The sequence below is a fragment of the Rhynchophorus ferrugineus genome, unplaced genomic scaffold, assembly GCF_030347505.1.
Source record: "Rhynchophorus ferrugineus isolate W39M unplaced genomic scaffold, kcgeb_rfMv2 rfM1, whole genome shotgun sequence".
Taxonomy (NCBI): Eukaryota; Metazoa; Arthropoda; class Insecta; order Coleoptera; family Curculionidae; genus Rhynchophorus; species Rhynchophorus ferrugineus.
The window spans coordinates 37,141,916-37,162,452 of NW_027472580.1; the positions used below are offsets into that span (position 1 = coordinate 37,141,916).

The window sequence follows — 20,537 nt, forward strand, 5'->3', positions numbered from 1 at the left end:
AGTTAATACATTAATGAGGTATGTCCATCAAGACTGGTAGTAAAATTTGTGGTAACTGGTAGTAATTAGACATTTATTTAAAACGTGATATATTTTAGTAATGATTTAATTTTTAATTTAAAGGTGAGATATAGCTAGAATTTTTTGAGTGTGAAAATCGAAGAATGATAGATTCAGAGAATCAGAAAAGAAGACGTTAGATAGCATTTGGCCAGAATGGAAAACTAATGAAGAGTGATCATATGAAATAATTAAATTTGTTGACAAAAGGAGACCTTGATCAAATAAACAAAATATAAAACTATCAACAACATCCTAATCATCTATTGATAAACAAGGAAAAGAGAACATATTTTTACATAAGAGTCTAGATAAATATATTATTGTTTTGTAAAAATAATAACTGGAGATTTCTTTTAGCTTAAAAGTACAATCATCCAATCGTTTTAGGCTAGTAAATATACAATATGTTAACTGAAAGCTCGAGGTCTTTAATTCATTAATGGTTTGTGGATTAAGTATAGTGGCAAAAATTGCAGTAGGGATCATATATGAAGATTGTTAGGACAATTTCACTGCTCTAGCGGTTTTAACTATATTGGCTGGAATTAATATAAAAGTTTTTGGTCTTGTTTGTGGTAATGTTTATATATATGGTTCTTGGAGTTCATGTTAACTGTTCAGATATGGACATATATTAATTATATTCTTATTATCTTATTTTATGCAATTAGTTTTGATATAAAATATGCTTCTTCAAAAAATTTCCAATGTTTATTTCCCTCCTTATATATAGTTTCAACATTAAATCAAATATTTATAAATTTGTGTGTATTTATTTATAAACAATAATTTATATTAAAAAAGAAGTAAGTAAATCAAGCGGTATATACGCAAGCGCCAAACTTGAATTATTCTCTGTTTAAAAAATAAATGGGGCCTAATATACGCATGTATGTAATGTATCCTGTGTAAAACCTAAGCGTAGTGCTAGTGACCACGTTAACAATAGTATAAATTATTTTTTGGATCCTAAGAGATTCTAATGAGAAAATTTGCAGTTTTTTTTATATATACTGAAATAATTTGAATAGGTAAATAAATAATTCTTCACTGAATAATTATTTGTTCAGATTGTAATTTTGGTAAAATAACGATGTATATTATTTAATGAAAAACAGTCGTATGTAAAATTCGATACCTGTTAACAACATAACATAAATTTTAGTGATTTTTAATTTTCACACATTTGTTTATCATCGCCCGCAAAATCTGTGAAAATCTAACTAGAATTCATTAAATAAACGCTCCACCCTACCCTCTATATTCGATATACGTGCATCTATCTCATTACTATCTGGAGAATCTTGTATCATGTGAAGAAACTAAGCATTGCGTCAATTTTCTAGCTAGACTATTTGGTTCGTCTTTTGCTGACGCTGCTATAGGTTGGGGATAGTGGAGTGTTTTGCGGGCGACATAGACCCTAGGTTTCGACTGAGATTGTCGTAGTTGGTTATGTACCGAGGTTTGTGGATGGGTAGGGATTTGATCAAGATGTTGTCGTATTCTAAGACGCTTAGGGAGAACCTTACACTGAGTAACACGCGCACTTTTTTGGATTGGAATATTTGAAGTAGTACAAGTTGTCCCTCAGAGATGTACCTGTAACACACCTGTGCTCAGAAGAGGGAGACTGGACAGACTAGCATCTTATACAGAGTTGCTTTCTGGGGGACTGGGAGTTTGCTTTTTCTGCAGAGGAGTGGAAATAGTATGCTGTACACACCGTTGCCAATAGCGTGCTGTATTTGAGCTGACCATTAACCGCGGTCGAACTGGAGACTGAGGTATGATGCTTTCTGGAACCAGGGGATAGGGACTTCATTAATTTGGAGGCAGTAGGCGCGGAACTCTTTCTTGCGGTGGAACAGAATAGCCTGAGCTTTGCTCGGGTTAATCTGCAGCCGCCAGAATTTGTATCACGCAATCTCCTGGTTCAGTTAGATTTCGAGTCTGTCGCGAATACCGTAGGGTTTGTAGCCGGTTGTGAAGAAAGCTCTCCATAAAGTAAAGTATGAATCTATCAGGGAAATTAACTAACAGGGGCGTTCTTCTGCCGTGGAAATCCCATAATATCGAAATATGAGAAAAACTAGTTGCTAAAGATTGAAAATACTTAAAAGTACAATACTCAATATTAAATTAAACGTACGGCTTTGTTTCTCCATAATACTTTTTGGAAAATTCCTTTCATGCGAAAAATCAATAGAAATTAATTTGTGAACTGAGGAAAATGAATCCCTATATGCATTGGTCACGATATGACTTAAGAACGACCTTTCCGATCTTTTTTCTTTAAGTTTTCTACTACATTTAGAAGATTCTTGTGGAGAGTAAAATTAAGAAAATCGAACAGAAAATGAAATGTAAGAAAAATTATAAAGTATTATATAAATGGATTTGACAATTTGACAAGTGACGTTTAACAGCTTATCGATCGGCATATATAGATCAAAGATATCTTTATTAATTTCTTACAGCACAACACATTTGATCTGAACGTTTACCCAGTTTTGAGATTGTTGAACGATTTCTTGTTTCATCGCAGTTAGCAATCAGGCCTTGTAGTAAAAACTACTTGACTTTAGTAAGTTTTAATAGACTAACACGTGATATAAATGCTTATACAGTAACATTAAGGGTGTCGTTTTTTTATTTCTATTTTATTTTGGTTCAGACGTACTAATTTAGGTCGAAGAAGTCGCATTGTTGCAAGTCAAACTGACAAACAAAGCGAAGGGCGAAATAACGTTAAATGGAACGAATGGAATTGAAAGAAATAATATAGAAATGTTGTGCTTAAACTCTACTGAGCTGCATTTAATTATAACGCGACAATCTTCTCCTATAATTACAGTTCGCAGTAAATCGTTACTATTTGACCAATTAACGTTGTGTGTCCTCAATGCAAGGCATATAAGTTTAGAAATGAAACCCCTGGATTTTTTTGCGTAGGTGTCTAAGTGAGACTGGCGCAGATTCATTGGTTTCCATAAATTGCTTTTTTGAATTCTTTTCTTTGAATTATTTAAATTCTATGTTAGAACTAGTTGCCTAGCACAACCTTTAAATTATTATAAACACCCATTATTATTAGAATTGCATCAGTACGTAACGTCTACGTTTACGTCTGTCTATGCCTCCAAAGACTTCTTCTTTGCCATTTTGCCACTTCTTGTTTGTTTTTGTTTTGTCAAATTTGCTATAAATTTTCTTTGTTGTCACGCTTTGGCCATCGTGTATTTATTCAAAAGGTTATTCCCGGGAAGCTTAAGTGTTGTATAAGCTGTTCAGCCGGACCACCTTCCAACAACGTAGTTCCATTACCCGATGAAACAAATGCAAGTGCTATTCCTTACGATCATGTCGTTTCCAAAATCATTGACATTTTATTTCAAAACAAGAACGTTTTTCAGTTATACCAGATTTACTAATTCTAACTAAGAAAACATCTAACAAAAATTTTCCGCCAGTTCCATCGTTCACCACCTTCATGAGCATATCGTAGGTATATTTTGTTGCTGATTTAAAAGAGGAATGTTTATTTAAATGGTTCCGCCCAATGCCTCGGAGACATATTTCGTATCGCCTCTCAACTCCTGTTTAAATACGAGGACCATTGGGCGTTGTCATTCATAATTCTATTAATCCGTTTTTGGTAAGCATCAAATACATGTTCTCAATTAAAATTAATGATTCATTGTGAATTTATTAGTTCAAAAGATAGAAAACTATCAACATTTCTTATTTACTCACGAGAAAATAAAACTAACAATATTGTGTATTAAAAGACATTACAATAAGCACTATATTTTTGAAATACATCTTTTATTTTTTTTATTCCTAGTTCGAATTGAATATTCCTAACTCAGATAGGACAACGCCTAGACAGCTACTTTCTAATTAAATATAATTAACATAACTTACTTTGCCACAGTGTCTGCATTTGCCTTTTTCAGATCTTCTATGGACCCAGTGGTGTTGAATAGTGGTTTGTTCCCTATACTGGCGCACGCCCACGTCCCGAAACGTCGGCTTGCAGGTGAATCGCTGCCTGTTGGTGAGTACTGGGATACAGTTTTGATGGGAGATTACGTTACAGGCTGAACATTTCATTCTGGGCCCATGTTTCTGAAAAATATAATCAAGAAAAATGATATTATTAATTTTCGAACACCAGTTTTTAATAGATGTAAGAAAATAATCCTGTCATATAGATGTCATGTGTGTCAGTCGACTATAATTTATATTTGTTAATTGGAGCTTTATTGATGTTAGAGAGTAGAGAGAAAGAAAACAAAAGAATAAATGAGGATGATGGAAGGACGTGTTATTTTCTTTTGCGTCCATTTCAGCCTGGGGTTTCGGGGTATCCTTTCAATTCTTGAAGAGACGATTGATTGAGTTCAGCACAGCGACGTCAAAGACTTCGGCAATCTAATATTTCCAAATAGGCAACTGATAAGTTTGTTGTGTGTCGGGCTCTGATTCGATCGGATTATATTTTAATACGTAATTCTACAAATATAATTTATATCGACAGTTTCCCTTAAACAATTTATCATTATTTTAGTATTTTTCCTTTTTATTACCTTTTTGTTTTAATATTGAGTATTGTAGAAATGATAGTTGTCATTGATGATTATATACATGATAATACATCAATGATTATTTTTTGTATAAAAATACTTCATTATGTGTTATTATAAATATATAAAAAATTGATAATATGTCGGTAACATTATGAGACAGAATGAATTCTGCTAATATAATAAAGATAAGAATATTCAAATTAATGATAAATTTGTATTATGACTGTTATTTGATTGACGTGTTTCTTTGTTTAGAATTGCGAATTAATGAAGCTAAATTTGCACGAAATTTTATATTATCTCTTGATGGAATTTGATTATATATAAATTTAATACACACCGACTTGCCTTTGTTAACATTTACTTGCTATGTTTGGGTCCAGTGATTTATACTGTTACTCGCCTGTTGCATTTTTTGTTATATCTTCAGTGTTGGCTCCCTTCACTGTTGATAAACTTCCCTGTGGTTTAGCTTTTCCTATTATAGAATAAGGTTTCTCTTGTTGCACTGTAAATATTTTGGCTTAGATTTAAGAGCTTAGGAGTTCAGTGTGTTGTTTTGGTATCATTTTCTGAAGTTTATGGCTAAGTCCGTTATGTTAAACCTTGCGGAAGGATTATCATTTGCTTTTTCAATAACGTGTATGGTTAACGACAGGATTAGATTTTTTCTTTCCATAAATGCTTTTAATTTTTTCAAGAATAGCTTTTTAAAAACTATCAATTAGAGCATTTATGCTTTTCCTGATTGTCCGATCACAATAATTTCAGCCATTTTTCAAACATCTAGATCATGTTTTAGTCGAAGTTCTGTATTAATCAAGTTGGTAAGTTGTTGAATTCCCTTTCTTGGTAGATTTTTCAGAACTTGTCCAGCTATTAAATAATACACATTTGGATTGATGCTGATGAATGTAAGTGAATGGTCGAATTTTCTTACTAATCGAACAGTAAATTATATTCAAGTTCACTTTCGTTTTATATGAGGATTTGTTCTGAGTGACCAGGGAATGGTTTAGATTTTTATTGAATGTTAGGTGTCCTGTTTTCACCTAGTTTTCTTATAAGCGGAGAAACATGATCTCTTTGTAGGGAGAATAGTCTGTTTTTCTGTCACTTGCTAGATCTCATAGATTATGGATTTGTTCACCTTCTGTGTCATATTGTTTAAGATAATTTAACACTGATAGACAAACAACAGAAAGTAGTTACCAGAGATAATATTTCTAAATTAATGTAATGCATAATAAGAAGTAAATAAATGGAGAAATATATTGAAGATAAGGCATCGACAGATCACCGATATACAGGTCACCTTGTGCTATATATTTTGGTAGCTCATTTTTATTCAATCAACGACATCTAATGATCAAATGCGAAGTGCCAGTCTAAATAACTGTTAAAAGACCTACCTAACTGTTAAATTCAAATATTTTGATATTTGTCTACATATAATAGCAGCATATGTACGTAAGACATGACATGCTCAAAATTGCATTATTGATATTCATTACTATTGTTGTTTTATTTGAAGATACCTGCTGCGGAAATCCATTACACACTGTTATACACTTAGAGTGATGTTATTCCGTCATATCCTAATTATTAGTTTTGGTTCCAAATATTTAAAAGAGGACGTCTTAATAAGGGAACAAAGTAGAAGGCCAAATATTTTTGAAGACAATAAATTGGTAATGAATTATAAGAAGTTTTTTGTTGAGTACTGAGATTGGCGATCAAAAGTGAATATATTACGACGACTACGACTATCCAAGCGTCAGATATCGTGAGTTATTCCAGAGAAACCATCCACATTGATATTGAAGCGGAGTGACCATATATTGTCTGTGTATTATATTGGTGTATGAAACATTACTAAAATATAATGAAACTAACATATTACTACAAATATCTGCCTGTATAATTTAAGACCATGTTGTTTCAAAAAGAACAGCTATAGCAATGAATAGGCAAGAATCACTTGTAATAGATATGATGTTAAGTTACATAGTTGTAGCTCAAATGAAACATTCTACCGCATTGCGTCTTCTGATTAACACTTGTTCAGGTCGGTGTAGTATGGCTTGACTGACATATGGTTTCGAAATGTTAAAGAAATGCAAAAAATAAACCGATGATTATACAACTGCTAAATCAACATCCTTCTTTCGACACGGTATCGCCTTGTTAACAGAAAGATGGATAAAACTTAATGATGAAAAAAATCTATTAATTTGTAATGTACCATTTTTTCTCAATAAATGCTGCTTTAACGTGAAAAGATTATCAAAATTCAGACAAACACTTAACTATAAATAGAATAGGTAATATGGATATTGACCGCTTGATAGCAAGGGAACATATATTAGAATGTAATGTCCTTTAATCGCTATGGACTAAACACTGTCTAGACATATCTCAGGCTTTTGACAAAGTATGGCATACGGGCTTCCAGGTTAAACTTCTCCCTCATCCGGAATATTACTTACTAAAATCGTATCTCATTGATAGAAATTTTATTGTAAATCAAGGCGATGAACATACCGAAATAAAGCCCATATATTCAGGAGTTCCGCAAGGTAGTGTACTGGGTCCAGTACTGTATCTTCTGTATACGGCTGATCTGCCCACCACAAAAATAACTACTGTGGCAACATATGCAGACGACACAGCAATCTTAGCATCAAGAACATGTCCACCAGTGAATATCAATCATTGTCAACTCCCCCAAACAGAGCACGTTAAATATCTTGGTATGCACTTAGATCGACGCCTAACCTGGAAGAAGCACATACTCTCTAAATGGATACAACTTATACTCAAATTATATCAAATGTATTGGCTCAGCGGGCGCAAATCCAAGTTATCATTAGATAACAAGGTATTGCAGTATGAGTCTATACTCAAGCCCATTTGGTCATATAGAATTCAACTATGGGGTATCGCTAGCAAATCTAATATATGCATCATAAAACGGTTCCAAAATAAGGCGTGCCATTGTTGATGCTCCGTACTATATTTCAAATAAAGTGATACAACGCGTTATTCCTCTAGAACATACGAAGAAGGAACGAGTATAATTCAACATGTTTGTGTGAACTACTTCGAAAGAGTATCAGTGCATCCCAATGTACTCGCTAATCAGCTAAATATGCAACGTGATATTGAAGTGCGTAGACTAAAACGTTTATCATCACCTGATCCGATTACTGGATATATGTAGACTTTAAAATAAGCTTTAGAATAAAACTAATTAATTAACATAATATTTTATACAGAACGTTGCTTAATGAAGTGATTTTCTACATGCCATGTATATATAATATAGATATAACAAATACTTATTGCCAATAGGGCAAATTGTGGAATCACGAAGAGTAATAAAAAAATCACTATGGACAAGAGTTGCTTTGATGCTGAGATGGAAGCAAAATTTGTCTTTGACTTAAGCCTATATATATATATTATCATAAACGAAGATAGTGTAAGTAGTTTAAATGCATTGGAGGAGTGATACTTCAACGAGAGACCTTCTCGTAATACTAACGCTGTAGTAGTTGCATAAAGTATAAAATTCTTTAGAAAAGTATTCAGAATTCAAGTATAGTAACAGTAAAAGAGTAGAAAAGCTCTTTATAACTTCGCTTCTTGAAAAGGACGAGTCCATTTTATTCTTTAAATATATAATATATTCTCTCCGTGACTCCATTCTAATACTTTTTAAAACCTATAGATTGGCATTAATAAAAAAGCCGAACTTCGTCCGGCTCGCATCATTTTCATAAAAGAAGAGAATGCAACCGTGAAGCGGGTAACGTCAAAAATCGATCAGAGGCAAGATATTTCGAATATATAACAGCAGTGACGCTAAGATAGAAAGAACGTACCTACAAAGCTAACGTCGATAACAAACTGAAGAGCAATATCGGACGTTGTCTGGTCGTAATCCGGTACATATAAAGTTGCAGAGATGGGAAGGCAAGCGTAAATCGAATTTAACGCTCGAAGCGGGCTTTATCGAAAAATTCCCGAACTTCTAAATCGGAAACTTTTCATATTACTAACCGGTGCCAGTTTACCGCCGGAGCGAAATACGTATCAGCAGGAAAGATCGAGCGTCTGTCTTTCTCCGAGAACAAGAATCAGTGTTTACAAAGAGAGTAAATTTTAAATTTGCAACTCTTTTTCGGAGAATATATTTTTGCAAAATTAGATATTTAATTATAAATGACAAATTCTACAGTTGTTTGTTATAAATCCAATTATTTACAAGTTTTACTGACTAATTCCTGTACTGTGTTGTTAAATTTTTATTTTAGTGGCATTAACTAAAATAACATCATGTTTGATAAAAAGCAAAATACACTAAAACCAAAATAAAACAACTATACTGGTGAGTCGGAAGATACTCTCAACTTAATCTAAAATCAAAGAGGTTGATTTAAAACACAATCATAAAACCAATTTAGACCTATGGGGTGCAAATATGGGGTTGCACTAAAAATTCAAATCAACTATGTAACCAACGAAAAACTGCACGATGATTTGCGAAGTTATCCAAGATTTCGCCTTGAAACACGAAAGAAGATTACTAAATCATACTAACGTGGAAGCAATATAATTGCTGGAGAGCGCGCAGGATGTTAGGAGATTGAAGCGAACCAAACTATACGAACTTATTTAAAGTGTATACCTTTAGTGTAAACTATAGCTATAAGTAACTAGTATCAGTTTATCGTTAAGGGAAGGGGAAATAGGTGACAATAGAAATGATAGAGCAAGTTGGCTCTTTATTAGAGGTGTCTGAAAATATTACGAATAACTAAAAATCAAATTGAAGCTCAATGGATTCAACGTAGTAGTACCCCTTACATAGAAAATATTAATATCTCTGAAATAGAGTATCCTTATCGGATTTTAACATATTGTTCATGTTGAACAAAGTAGAGGAAACTAAGAGATCTGTAACAAAACATGAAACATTCCCATGTTAATATCGAGGTCTGCAACTTTTACAAATAAATGCATAGATTGGTCAACAAAATTAATAAAAACCTAAATTACAAAAAAAATCCGTCAACAAGGGAAAACAATAACACTGGACTGCATGTTAAATTGAAAAAGCTTTTGCTCTAAAATCATACCCTATAGACATCCAATAAATTTGAGTGCTCTACAGGGTACTGTTCTTGGCCCATTGTTATATCTATTGTATACAGTTAACCTACCGAACTCAAGAAACATTACTGTTGCAACATAAACTGATGATACAGTGGTCTTATCATTACAGATGATCCAATATCAGCCACAAGAAATCTCCAACTTCATCTTAATAAAGTCGAATTGTGGTTGATAACGTGGCGTATCCAAGCAAGTGAGACAAAATATATCCATGTGACATTCACCCTTTGTAGAAGAACGTGCCCCTCAGTAAAATTGAATAATTATCAACTTCAGCAAAGAGACAACATTAAATATCTGGGAATGCCTTCTGATCGACGTTTAACGTCGAAAAAACATATAGTGACAAAACGCAAACAGCTTGGGCTTAAACTAAACTAAGTATACTGACTTAGTATACTGATAGGACGTAAATCTAAATTATTTTTAGATAACAAGGTTTTGCCGTATAAGTCAATACTTAGGCCCATTTGGACCTATGGTATTGAACTGTAGGAACTACTAGCAAATCTAACCCTCTAGAGGTTCCAGAATAATGTGTTGCAAGTCATCGTTGATGCGCCATATTATGTTTCCGCCAAACTGATTCAGCGCGATGTCCCCTTAGAACCGATAACAAGTGTAATTAGAAGTGTTAGTGCGAAGTACTCTGAATGACTGTTAGTGCATCCTAATGTCCTCGCCAAACAGTTAAATGTTCGCGATGACATTGCAGAGCGTATGCAACTACCATACGATCGCAAACTACCATACGAACTGATTAACAAACACATAGAGTGATACTTAATAATCTCTACAAGATAGAAAAGTCTTTAGAATAAGTTAGGATAGACTTTAGAGTAGATTAGAATAGTATCTAGACTAAGATTTAGATTATAAGTTGTACAGCAGATCACTTACTGAAGCGATCTTCTACATATCATGATAGTTATTTTATATAAATGAAATCATATAATAATACTTATTGCCTACGGGAAGATTGTTAAAGTTCTAAGAAATTAATAAAAAAATATGTGGATTTTTCCACAGACAGAAAGTAGAATCATTCATTAAATTTCATTCTTATCGAATCAACGTTTCAGTAACGCATAGAGGTCAAACAAACAATTTGAATTTTCGGAGCTGTAACTTTAAAAGCATCACCCCTGCCATCCATAGACTACTATTTTGACTTTACTTTTGACCATTATTTATGAGATTTTGAGAAGTCTGCGCTCTTTTGTTTCTTGTTTCTGCGTTTGTATTGATAGCTATTGGCGGCAGATAACATCTCTTGTTCTAACTCGAATAATTTAAAATAGACAAAACACAGAAATAGTCGACAGAATACATTGAATAACATTGGATGATCAGAGAATGAAAGTACGTGAAGTGGCTGAGGCTCAATTGACCAGTAACTTTACATGCATATTTGATATAAAACAAACTATCCGTGTGGTCGGTGTTGCAATTGCTGACACCCGATCACAGCACTAATTGTTTAATCGTACATAGCGTTCAAAGAAGTACTTGGCAATGTTCAGCCATAATCTGAATGCAAAGTTTTGCAATCGTTGATGAAATATGAATACATCATAAAACACCAGAGACCAAGGAATAATCAAAACAGTGATTTTTTCTGGGTGAAATTACACTGAAGAAGGCCAAATTGAGTCTGTCATATATGATTCACATAAATTATCTGCCGGCTTGGTTGGTGCAGTGGTAAAGTCGACATGACGATGCTGTGGCTGTTGCGATAGTCGTGGGTTCGGACACTTCTGGGGCAAGGTCATTAGTTTACGTTGGTGATTATCCTTAGGCAAGGGTGTAAATTCCGACAAGGAAAATGATTCCAGTCACGCCAGTAATTAGACTGCGTAAGACGGTATAGATTTTGGAATGATCTCCAAGTTAATCACTCTAATAGTAGGCTTAATGTCGAGGACCGTGTTTTGAAGCCTACGTTAAACAGCAGGTCTAGTCCAGATAAATCCTAGTAGATAAAAAGGACACACTAAAATAAAGAAAAAAACATCTATAACCTTGGAAAGGTAAATCGACCACCGGGGAATATCATTCAGAGTTTTTGCAAAGTCTTGATATCGATTTGAAGCTAAAACTACCACAGTTATAAAAAATGCTGTTGTCTCAACCAATCGAGATTATGCTCGAGCACAAGAAGGTAGTCACCATGGCAAAATCCATAACTTGGTCTACGAATTGCTAACCCTTCCAACATCCAACGCTCCAAATTTAACCCTTAATTATTTACTGTTTCCAAACCGGAGAAATGGCTGGGTGGCCAGAAATTTGAATTGAATGAAGAATAATCACTGAAACAAGCGCCTATTTTGATGGTATTGAGAAAATCTATTATTTACAAAGAATAAAAAAAACTGGACGAAATGTGTTGAGTTAAAAAGGAGGTTATGTTGAGAAATAAAAACTCTTTTTTGCCAAAAAATAATCTTTACTACAGAAGCTCACTGTCACAAAACTTTATAACTATTTCTCTTTTTTATTTAATTTAGAGTATATACTAGATGGCTTGGTCTCGGAGCTGGGGTAGATAGTAGAGTTCACCATACAAACAAGCAATAATTTTTGTACTTCAGATATACCGAAAACTACATATTGAAGTAATTCAGATAATGATTAATATTTCATAGCCAATTCTTAAAATCTACGTATTAACAGATTTAGTGAAAATTGTGTCTCTCTTTTTAGGGAAAACGGGGGTATCTGGAGGCAAGGAATTTACCACGGTTAAAGCTTATATCGAGGAAAAAGTTTTAACCTTAACGGTCTTGTGTAATGTACCCTACAAATAAATAGATTCCAATAAAATGAAATACGCCTAAATCAAGCAACCAGGAGTAGCCGCCAGATCGGTGACCCAAAATATATAAACAAATCATTTAGACTCCGGTCGACGTGTTACCATTTTTTTCTTGTACGACAATCAATTACGAACGCGTAATTTTTAATATCAACATCTGGCAACGTTGTCCCGCAAAAAGCAATTTTGTGTCGGAAGTCAAATTCTTAAATTTTACCTTTGAAACGATATTAAAACGGAAAGAAACGGGAAGAAGAATATCGATTATTCCCGTATTGTTGGAACTATTAAACAGTTATGGTCAATTTTGATAAAATGACGATTAAGAATAGTAAGGTTCATTTCATTTTAAATTTTCAGTAGTAAGAACAAATTTGTGCGTCCGCTTTATTACATGATATATGAACAAAATTTGAGAAAGACGAAAATTGCCTAACCTCTTTGTTTATAAAATATTTGGAATTTTAAAATCACCTTTTGATTTAATGTCTGGTGAACAGAAAGTAGCTAGAAACAGAAAAACAGGAAAAATGTTCTTGCTTAAAGACTGATAAGTAGTGATAGTAATTGATATGGTTCTGAGAATAACGTATGATTGTACTAGAGGTAATTCTAAAGTTTATTAAGATTTTTCTGTAAATTTTAGTGGTACTAACTTATGATTAATTCCATCTTTCTTTAGTAAATGCATTTCTTAACAAAGCACTAACCGAATATTGCACGTAATACATATGTAAATTTGTGCATCAAGAGTTAAAATGAATGTTGCAAATAATATTAACAATTATAATATAGTTTCATAAAATTTTAGATCCTAATTTATTGGTGAGTTGTTAGTTTCCATGTGGGATATAAGACAAGGTAGAAAGCAGTAGATATCAATGAGTGGAATAAATAAGCAAAGAACGATGCAATTTTAATTAGAAATTTAGGTAAATAAATTATTCTTTTAATAAACCTAGTGTAGTTATTGTATGCACTATAGATATATATTAGGTAAGAAATATGGATAAAATATAAAAACTGCATGAATACATAAATAAAGTAACGAAGATAAAATAGTAGCAGTTAAAATGAAACTATCTACGTTATTTGCATGGATAGGACATATAAGACAAATTGAAGACATTTTGAATTATTATCAGCAAAATTGTACATTTTAAGGTATTGAAAAAATTTAAGGTGTTAATTAATGAGTAATGTTATTACAAAGATATGCAAATAACTATAGGACATTTTATTGTTTGAGCCTTGTATCATTTATTTTAATTATTACTTTATAGATTTCAGCTTTGAAAAATCATTAGTTAAATAAATGATCGTAAATACATTCCTTTAATATACATTTCTAAATTATGAAAAATAAATTCACTAATTGTTTATATTTATGTGTATTAAAGTTAAATATTAATTTCAAAATTGTTTTAATATACAAACATGTATTACTTCCTATATTATTTCATATTTATGTTTATAGCATAAAAGTATCTTTCTATTTTGATGTATATTTGATATTCTGAAATTGGTACAGTTTTTAAAATAATCTTACTTATGATATTTTATTATAATGTTGAGTGGTGTGGTAATTTAAATCTGCCAACACTTTATTGACTAGTTGATACAGAATAAAAAAATATCATTTGAAAAATTGAAGGAGCGTTCACACGGAGTGTTCAAATCAAATCACTTACCGTACAATCAGTGTCGCCAACATAACAAAAATCACCCGAAACCGAAGTAGGAACCCATAAGTGATCTCCGTTGATGGCAATTTCACCCCAGTCCGGTGTACTTCTTAATTGTCTCTCAGCTGTACCGGATATAGATTTTCTGAAATGAAACCAAAAACAAATCTCAAAAAACTTGTCGCGATATAATGCGATCTAAAAGCGATTTTGATCTTGTTATGACCATTCAACTCGAATAATCACCGATACCCGATACCGGAACAAATTAAGGTCGCCCCTAGGGCATAGTTTCAATTAAAATCGAGTTTCTTTTTCTTTTTGCCCACCGGGTCCATTCGGTCCGTCCGAGGGAGGGGCCGAAGTTAAGAAATCCTCGAGTATTAGTCGTAATTGACTAATTATAGAGGATCGGAGAGGAAGTTTCTTTCTAAGTTTTCCTCGATTTACTATTGGAAAAGGTGCTCCCTCCTTCTGGCTTTTACTCCAACGACGATTTATCGGGATTTTGTTTCTTAAAGAAACTTTTATGCTTTGTTCTGCATCTGAAAATTAGGTCTTTAAATTAAATAGACTGATCATGCTATACTTGATTAGCTAAATATTATTTTATAAAAGCATTTTTTGGTGTTTGATGCGATTTTTTTTTATATTAGTCAATTCTGTGATTATTTTTACAGAATTGTTGTTCCAGCTTAAAGATATAGTGTAATGGGAAAGTGTAATAATAAGTTTATATATATATATATATATATATATATATATATATATATATATATATATATATAATCATGAATTGTTGTTCGTTAGTCTCACTAAAACTCGAGAACGTTTGAGTAATATGACTAATTTTGGTTTTGAACTATTTGCGAAAGTCCAGGAAAAGTTTATATTGGTGAGAAAATATGGAATAATTGCGAGGGAAATAGTGAAAATAACAACCTTAATTTCCCATACTCGATTATTTCACTATTACAAAGGATTTAATTACTTATTAAAAAATAATAATTAAAAATTTTAATTACTTATTAAATCTACCAGCCTCTATTATTGAACCGCAATTAGAATCTATAATATATTAAAAATTGAAGATAAATTATCGACAGTGACTATTTAATAGTTTTTTTTGTTCTGGCCTAAAACCAGGCAGTGGAATGCATGACACATATCTATTCGCGGAGACTTGCCCTGGAGTGACGAGTTGGACCGGGTTATGTAGGACTGCCTCTGGGCTTACCAATACACTAAACTGAAACCGCTTCACAGTTGACCTCTGGGGATCGCCACTGCTACTGCATTGAATTTGGGGATATGACACCCGCTGATCGGGCAGCCGTTATTGGGCAGGGGGACCCGGCGATTCTATTGATTCGCGAACCTGAGTTAACACACAACTGGACACTGTTGTATGGCGGCAAAAGTTATGACTGTAGCGACGGATGAGGTCGTTTCAGCCTGGAAAAGGGGGAAAGTTTAGCGGTGACGCGGTGCTAAGCTCCCAGCATGTCGACCAGTTCGCGAACAAGCGCGTTTTCAGAAGAACTGGAGCTGAGTTGAGTGAATTGAGTCAGAACTTGAGCTTGTTTGTGGAATGATTGAATTCTTTCTGACAAACCATGGAGCATTTAATATTCTCGTGAGGAGCTTATTTTGGAAAACTTGAAGCCGTTTGACCTGGTTGGGTGTAACAAACTTGAAGTAGACATTAGATCCGTAGAGGAGTACGGACCGAATTAACATCTTAATAAGCATGTAAAATAAGCATTTGATGGAAATGGGAAGTCTGCTAGAAGGGCATATCAGAGAAGATAGCAGGTCTGCTATCCCCGAACCTTTCTGGATAGCTTTCTGGATTTGGGAATGTCAACCGAACCGCCGGTCGAAGTGAAGAGGTACGTGACGTTATCCAGCCATGGAATTATTGCGGTGACGATCTTAAGTTGCGGGACGCGCAGTCCGTAACGCTTCTTATGGAAAATGATGGCCTGGGTTTTCAGGGAGTTGCTTTGTAACCTCCAGAATTTGAGCCACTTGACCGTATCGTCGAGCTGCTTCGGTAAATGTTTATGAATTGTAATTTGCTATTTAATAGTTCACCACAATTTATATCTCATACAAATGTAGATTTTTGGAAGGTCGTCGAAATATCGATTCGAAACCGTGGAAATCAAGTTAAAAATAAGGATATATATGTCAAATATGACGTCATTATTACTATTATAATGTTTAATCGTATTGTAATTGCGTTCGAGTAAATACTTGCCAAGAATAGAGTTGAAATATGTAATGACCGTTTATTATAAGTATGCTTTCTATATATATATATATATATATATATATATATATATATATATATATATATATATATACATATATGTCACATTTGTTATTATTTACTCATGGATATAGTTCACAAGAATTTTATTTATTATTATTTTTGAAATAATATATGGATATTTTTATGAAAAAATAAAGATAGCGAAATAGTAGCACAAAAAAAATATTTTTTGGGTTTTTAAAAAATAGTATTATTTTAGATAAAAATTTAAAATGAAGTAGCAAAATTGACCTAATTTAAAGGTTTATTAACAGAAACAGACATATCTAAATGAATATTCAAATCACTAAATTAAAAAAATAAATACTTGATGGTGAGTCCCACATATATTGATCGATCACAACCTAGATCGGCATATAAACACGTATCTTTGACCCATTATTCGGTCACAAAGGAGGATTTATATTATAGGATATTAGAGGATAATTATTATTATTAATGAAAAGTGCCTTATATTTTGAGAGTATCCCAAGATATCTAGATTTTCTATTACTAAGAAAGTATATGGAGTGAAGATCGGTCATGGTGGGCTCTGTCAAAGCAACTACGATAAGCTTTTTATAATAGCGAATTATACATGGCCTGCTTTTGTAGGAACTCAACTTTTATAAAACAACGTCTGGCGTTTACTAGATCCTGGACTATTAAAAATATTGTGGATATTATGTTAGGCGTATGCGTACATCTTGATCAGTGATATATATTGTTGAAAGTGCGATGTAGTAACGTTAACAACTGTTAAATAGCCCAACCTAACTGTTCAATTTTTGATAATTTAGACATTTTTCTATATAAAATAATAATTTTCTAATTAGTATTATCCATTAATGTATAATTATTCCGCGTCAATATGTAGCGACCTTGAGGCATGTCGAATTTTACATAGTGGAATAACGGTCTACAAAATACCCAGAAATATAATCCCAAATGTTGAACACGGGCGGGGAGGGGCAGCTAACTAGAACCCAATAACGAATAGCTGGCAACCCCGAGACGTTTATCTGGGATGTTATTGAAGGGTATTTCCATTCATACAGTACTCGACCATCGCTTGGTTTAGACGTGCCACCACTGACTGTCTCCAGGTAACACCGCTGCCAGCCTTTTTTTATCATTTGTATTTAAAATTTTTATATTACTTCAATAAATAACGATCACATAATGTAAACACCACTGTTTCATTTCGTTTAACCTCTATTCATCGAGGCATCTAATCTACCCTAAAAATATATAAATACTTTTGCTGCTATGCAAATTCAAATCACAGTAAATTGCTGCTAAAGATAAACGTGTATAATAATGTATCAAAAAAGATTAACAGAAAGAGACAGGGTGCTTTGGAAATGTTGCTTTTAAATTAATAAACTCCTGATTGGTGTTGAGAATAAGATTGTTTTAGCAGTTTTATAAGTCTTAATAGAATTAACATTAATATCACACTATGTAACTAATTAGTGATATCAAATGTTTAGGAACCATGGTAAAATTGTTAAAGATAATTGTAGCAAATAATGTCCAAAATTGCTTCAATTAACTCTAATCCTAGTCGTTGGATTGCAAAAATTATACGTTTTAGTAAATACAATACTTAATGCTCTCTAGAAGTTAGGAATATGATATATTATACTTATAATATCTTGATAGCAAAGTTAACAAGCCGACTTCCAACCAAAAATCATTCAAATACGTCACTTTTCCTGAAACTTTATGGATAGATCCCGTTTGCTTTCATAGCAAAAGTCGACTTTAATCTCTCTTCGAGAGAATCTTAAGAAGCGTAAATTTCTCAAACAATTAACTTCATTAAAACTCAGCAACGCTTGGGGTGCAAGTGCAGGATGAAAACAGGCGGAAAAATGAAATTCCGCGATTTTAAGGTCGACGACGGCTGCAGTTTCCACCTGTATAAAAGTTGCAGCAAACGTAATGGTTTCGAGCGTTATACGTTCAGTAAAATATTAATAAGACGGAGTGGTGGGTAATTTACGAGAAATATACGAGCAGAAGGAATCGATAATATTTCACTGAAGTTTTGGACCTACAATGGTTTTGAGTAAAATAATGAGGGAAAAATATTGACAATAATCTGACACAAGAATGGCCTTGATAAAATAATAATTATGGTAAATTTCAAAGTTGTAAATGCAACTTTTGTAAAAACATTATAACTTTATTTTTATTTATACAAACTTTATTTCTTTCAGTCACAAAAAAATAAACGAACTTTACTACTCTTGTGATGATAATTAGCATCATATTAAATTTTCTCATAATTTGTCAATAACTTAAAATATAGGAAAATGTGTTGTTAATTGGACGAAAATCACAATTTTTAAGTACATACTAAGTTGCTGTTATAAAAGTATTAAAACCTATATGGACATATGCAATTATGAGGATGTTACGGAACAAGCGATACAAATACAATACAAGCTTTCCAAAACAAAGTCCTTAGGAAATCAAGATCAACGGAAGAACACATGAGGGGAGACTCCATTCTCATGTCAATATCAAAATGATATAACTCGTGGATATCTCCAGAATAGAACACAAAACTCAAAAGACTCAAAGAATTAAATAAAAAGTATTGCTAGATAGTTGTAATATGTCGTTGTAGTGTGGCTTGTTGTATGTTCATCTTGCTGCAATAATGAATCATGGGGTTCTAAGCAACGGTTTATAACCTCCTTTGGATCAAAATTGTTTTATCTAAAAAAATATTCGTATCAAAAGGAAATGAAACGGCTGTAAAGTATAAGATGTTCACGCACTATTCTGTTTTTAACAAAACAAAAAAATTCACGAATTTTTATGCTATAATTCCAATAAACTGTGTTTACTATTTCAAAACCAATTATCCACAGTTTAAAAGGAATATGTAATTATTCATCAGAAATTATATACCCAACTTTTTTCAAATGTCTCACTTTTTCTTAATAGGTTAATTGAAAAGTCCTCAGATTACCATAGTAAAACACATATTTTTTGCAAAATTAGTTTTTTTTATTCAACATAATTCCCTTCAAGGGTGATATACTGATTATAGCGACCCTCCAAATATTTGATACCATTTTTGTAGTACGATTTATCCTTTGCTTCAAAATAGGCCTCAATTTCAGCGATCACCTCTTCATTAGACAAAAATTTCTTCTCAGCGAGCATTCTTTTGAGATCTGAGAACAGGAAATAGTCCCTGGGAGTCAGATCTGGAGAATACAGTAGACAAGGAAGCATTTCGAGGCCCAATTCATGGATTTTTTCCATCGTTACGAATGACTTGTGAGACGGTTTATTTTCTTGGTGAAGCAGCACTTTCTTTTTCTTCAAATGCGGCCGATTTTCAGCGATTTCGTCATTCAAACGGTCCAATAACGCTATGTAGTAGTCGCTGTTGGTGGTCCTTCCTTTTTCAAGGTAGTCAATGAAAATTATTCTATGGGTATCCTAAAATACATACACCATAAACTTGCCAGCCGACTGTTGTGGTTTCATACGCTTTGGAGCGGGTTCATCGTGTGCAGTCCACTCGGATGATTGTCGATTGGACCTCGGAGTAAAATAATGGAGCCATGTTTCATAAATTGTCATATATCGATGCAAAAACTCGGGTTTATTACACTTGATCACCTTCAAACACTTCTCCGTATCATCAATCCGTCGTTGTTTTTGGTTAAAAACGAGCTCGCGCGGTGCCCACTTTGCACAGAACTTTCTCATACTCAAATATTCACTAATGATATGATTTACATATTCAGTTGATATCTTCAGAGTGTCTACTATTTCATTCAATTTCAATTTACGGTCATTCAAAATCATTTTGTGGATTTTTAAAATATTTTCGTCGGTAACAACCTATT

General features: G+C 33.0%; 1 protein-coding gene across 5 annotated transcripts in view; it reads right to left on the reverse strand.

Moving 5' to 3' along the window:
- The window catches only part of rdgA (retinal degeneration A), a 281,202-nt gene that overhangs the window by 87,452 nt on the left and 173,213 nt on the right, over positions 1–20,537 (reverse strand). For all 5 annotated transcript variants that reach the window (XR_013005773.1, XM_076404439.1, XM_076404422.1 and 2 more), the window contains exons 6-7: positions 14,349–14,487; positions 3,991–4,194 (exon numbers count right to left, since the gene is read on the reverse strand). Coding sequence is in view for 4 of the 5 variants with exons in the window: in XM_076404439.1 (XP_076260554.1) it covers positions 3,991–4,194; positions 14,349–14,487 (343 nt within the window). In the remaining variant the exon portion in view is untranslated. The remainder of the gene's footprint in view (positions 1–3,990; positions 4,195–14,348; positions 14,488–20,537) is intronic.